This window comes from Alligator sinensis, unplaced genomic scaffold (assembly GCF_000455745.1).
Source record: "Alligator sinensis unplaced genomic scaffold, ASM45574v1 scaffold2205_1, whole genome shotgun sequence".
Taxonomy (NCBI): Eukaryota; Metazoa; Chordata; order Crocodylia; family Alligatoridae; genus Alligator; species Alligator sinensis.
In genome coordinates this window covers 38,118-42,165 of record NW_005843818.1, presented here as the reverse complement: position 1 = coordinate 42,165, position 4,048 = coordinate 38,118, and the positions used below count along the sequence as shown (strand labels likewise).

General features: G+C 48.0%; 1 protein-coding gene across 1 annotated transcript in view; it reads right to left on the bottom strand.

Annotated features, from left to right (window-relative positions):
* Positions 1–437: 437 nt before the first annotated feature.
* Positions 438–4,048, bottom strand: part of LOC102368184 (cytochrome P450 2K4-like) — a 26,479-nt gene continuing 22,868 nt past the window's right edge. The window contains exon 9 of the mRNA XM_006039181.3: positions 438–2,793. Within this exon, the coding sequence (XP_006039243.1) occupies positions 2,606–2,793 (188 nt within the window). The 3' untranslated portion in view covers positions 438–2,605. The remainder of the gene's footprint in view (positions 2,794–4,048) is intronic.

The window sequence follows — 4,048 nt, the reverse complement described above, 5'->3', positions numbered from 1 at the left end:
TAATGCAAGAAATACTTTAATTCAGTTTAGATACATTTACATCCTTTCCCAAAGCCTTTCTCTATGCAGTTCCCAAGAACTTAGTGGTAAAACTGGATCCAGGAAAAAGAAGGATGGAGATCTAGGGGTGGAAACAGACATCATCTGACGTCTCACTTTTGCTACCATAAGAATCTTTACATCGGCACAAATGCTAAGCAAATAGACATTGCTACCCTTTGTTGTACCGCATGGCTGGGTTGGGGTAGCAGGAGGAGTGGTGCAACAAAAGGTTATAATAGAGGAAGCTCATGAGAGTACAAGTCATGGGCGACTGGTGCTGCCTTATTTAGGGGGGGCATGTGCCCCCCCCGTGACCGTAGCCAATCCCATGATGGCTGATTGCTGCAGCCAATCACTACAGCTGCTTCTGGGAGTGGCTGGGGGCCCACTCTGGGGTGGCTGTGGCCACTTCTGGGAGTGACTGCAGCGATCTGCCGGTGCTTGCAGGGTGGGCACCAGTGCTCCCACCTGCCACTCCTGCCCATTGCCTAAGCAGTGAACATGGCCAGTCAGAGGGTGCACCGGTGCTCTCAGGGGGTGAACATGCACCCCTGTGCACTCCTTATGCATTGCCACTGGTACAAATGCCCTGAGCTGCTTGCACCCTTCCACTGCCCTGGGCTGCTCTGGAGGCTTGAGGAACCCTCAGGGTCCCAGAGCACTTGCTCGCTTCCTCTGTTTTATATATGGCCACTCAGGGGAATCTCAGGGTGTCTCTCCATAAGTGAGGATGTTGAAGTTCCCCACTCAGTCAGACCTGTGCTTTGGGTCTGGCTGAGCAGGGAAACTAAGGCTTTTCTTTGCCTAGGCAGACCCAGCCCGCCCCGTTTCCCCCACTCAGCTAGACCCTAAGTCTGGCTGGGCAGGGAAAGCCCCCTCCCCACTAGGCTAGACCTGTCCCTGGTGATTACTGGGGAATCTGAAAAGGGAAAGTGGGGAGATCACATCATCCTTTGTACTACACCATCAAGGGTGAGACAAGGAGCAGCATGTGTTTTGTCCAATGAAGCAAATGAGCTGTGCCATGATACATCACACAGCTGATCCACTTCATTTGGTGACATCTGTTTCTATCATTGGATTAGCTATGTCAGTATGCCTGGAGTTCTGTGTAAAGAGCAAGTTGGAACCCTAATATACCTTGGTGTGGCAGCAATCCCTCATGGTCAAGGATGATCACTCCCAGGGGTCAAGGAAAGGGTTGTAGATGAGTCTGTTGATGATGAAGAAGGCCACTCCTAGAAGCACAGACCCTTTGGCAAATGCCACAGGTGTTGGTTAAAGCGAGGTTTGGAACACTGATTTCTCAGTCTTCCTGCCTTGCCCTACCCCCAAATCACTGGGAGATAGCAAGAAAACCTCTGCAACCTAGAGCAGGTAGATATTAGAGAGGACCATGCTCAGGAGTGTTAATGAAGCAAAGCACCACGACCAGCTTAGTTACAAAAGAAGACTAAAGCAGGTGAAGTAAGGTTGTGGCAGGGACAGAGAGGAAAGTTTTGAAAGCAGGACATGGGTAGTCTTGCCTATTGATTATGCACCTGAAGCACTGGTGTTGTCCTGATCAGTTCCCCAGGGAGCATGGAGATATGGAGGACTCTGGTGTCAGAACTGGATTCAGCAGTCATACGCAAAGCAAAGCACACTGGGGTCAAAAGCTGTAGCTGGAGACAGGGTAAGCCAAGAGTTAACCAGGAGTCAAAAGAGTCAAAAACTAGAGCTGAAGGTCAAACTAGAATCAGGGAATGACAAGGGTCTTACCAGATCAGAAGCTAAATTTGGAGCCAAGAGTCAGAACCAGAAAACCAGCAAGGAAGCACACAGCAGGCCTACAGCAAGAGCTTCCCCCTTTGCCTGGGCAAGGAGCCTACAGGTTGGGCTTGGCATTCAAAGACTGGAGCAGGTAGGGCCCGCTGCCTCTGGGGACTGGCTGCCCTGATGGCTTACTCAGCCTTGCTGGGACCAAGGTGCTGCTTTGCGCTTTGGGCTTGCTACCAGTGGTACTTGTTCTGGAGATGACTTACCCTGCTCTGTTGATTGGGACTGGCTGGGTGCAAGGTTATGGCCCAGATTCATTACACTTCCTATCTAGCTGAAAATCATCCCTGCAGTGGGTATTGACTTTTGAGGGCACAAAGGTCAGCATTTTGGGGGTTTCTCAAGATGTAGATTTAGGAGGATTTCTATGCCAAAGCTACATCAGAAATTTGACCCTGTGTCCTGTATGTATGTATGGATGGATGCATATCTATCTATCTATCTATCTATCTATCTGCTTTCAAGTGTCCCATATCTATCAATCTAATGACAAGCACAAGCACAGAGATTCCTGTGGTGCTTTAAAATATAATGGAAAATACTGAACACAGTTATAACTTTGGAACCCCACTAAGACCTCTGGAACAGTGGGATTATACATTGGCAAAAAAGGAGCCAGGAAAGAGCTGTAACAAAGCACTGATCAAAGTGTACTCAAGGCTGCCTGCATCTCTATCTATTGGCACAATTATATGGGAGGCCTGAAGACATACATGGGTAAGATAGAGAAACCAGGTCAGAAGCCCTAAGCCAGAGGCACTACACAGATCTGATGGGGCTTTGTGGGTGTAGTAAACCCAGATGCAGGGGTGATATCCAGGTCTGAGCTGGAAACACCAGGGGCAGGGTGGAATGTGAACTTCTGAAGGAGTCTTGTGAAGAAGAGGAAGAGCTCCATTTTGGCAAGATTTTCGCCTGCACACATCCTCCGACCTGCAAGGAAAGGTATGACAAGTATGAGCATTTCAAAAGCAGCTGTTGATTTAACTGTAAAATGGAACAAATACTACAGGAGAGCTTCTTGTCTCAGTGAAAACCTGTGTTAATTCAGTACAAAGACATCTATGTATGCAATGTTTCAATGGCTAGGGAGTGTGGCATCAAAGAGATTAAGGTGTTTTGCTATGGCTCCGGAAGCATTCATTCAAGTCCTACTCTGGACTCATGATAAAGGTTGTTCCCAGTTTATGCAGTAAATAGCTACGTGGTCAATCTGGCTGGGTAAGTTACAGGTGGTTCAATCTGGTGCTGGCTACATCACTCCTTTGTGTGCCACTGACTACAGTAACTAGTGTGCTAAACTGTAGGGATCAATTGGGGTGTTAGTGTTGGATGGACCTTCCTTCCTTTAAGATACAGGTCTCAAACATACAGCCAGATATACAGCCCAGGGAGGTGGGTCATCCAGCACATCATCTTTTTTTTCTGCAGTTCCCTCTTGAGATTGTTAGACTCTCCCTGAGCTCAATGTTGAAGAAGAGTTGGAGATAGCTTCATTCACCTTAATAGTGTAAAACATGATAGTGTTCTCTAGTGAACTAGACCAAGGTTACTTAGATCACCCCCAGTGTGTGCCCAGTTTTGTCTCCATTTTTCTTTCTCTCTTCTCAGCTTCCACCTCCTCTTTTTGTTTTGTGCTAGTACTGCCCAATAGGCATGGCTTGTCTTTGTTGTAGCCCTCCTGTCTCTGTCTCTTTTCTATCCTCATCTATTCTGTTCCTTTCTAACAGAACCAGGATGAAGAGTCAAAAGCTAGAGCTGAAAGTCAAACCAGAATCAGGGGGAACCTGCCCCCCCCCCCCCCCCCCCCCAGGGAATTCATGGTAATGTGAACAAATCTTTATGGAAGGAAGAGCACTGGGATGTCTTGGACATTTTGAGAAATACTCAAGCATGATATAGAAGTGGTGCAAATTGTACAAGTGGGCAAGCATGTGAGCCCTGGGCTCTGCCTGAGGTGGGGCTGCCCAACAGGAACAGACATCCTGTGCTCCCCATCCCTCTGCACCTTTTGGCTCCAGCTCTGGCAGCAAAGCAGCAGTGGCAGCATAGGGGTGTATCCAAGTGAGCAAAGGGCATTCTCAGAAATTTAGTTCTGGAATGTGTCTTGTTTGCTGCTGGGGGAAAATGTCACCGCATGTTTTTGCCTCTGAAAATTGGTGAATTTTCTGGCTCCCTAATATAAGTG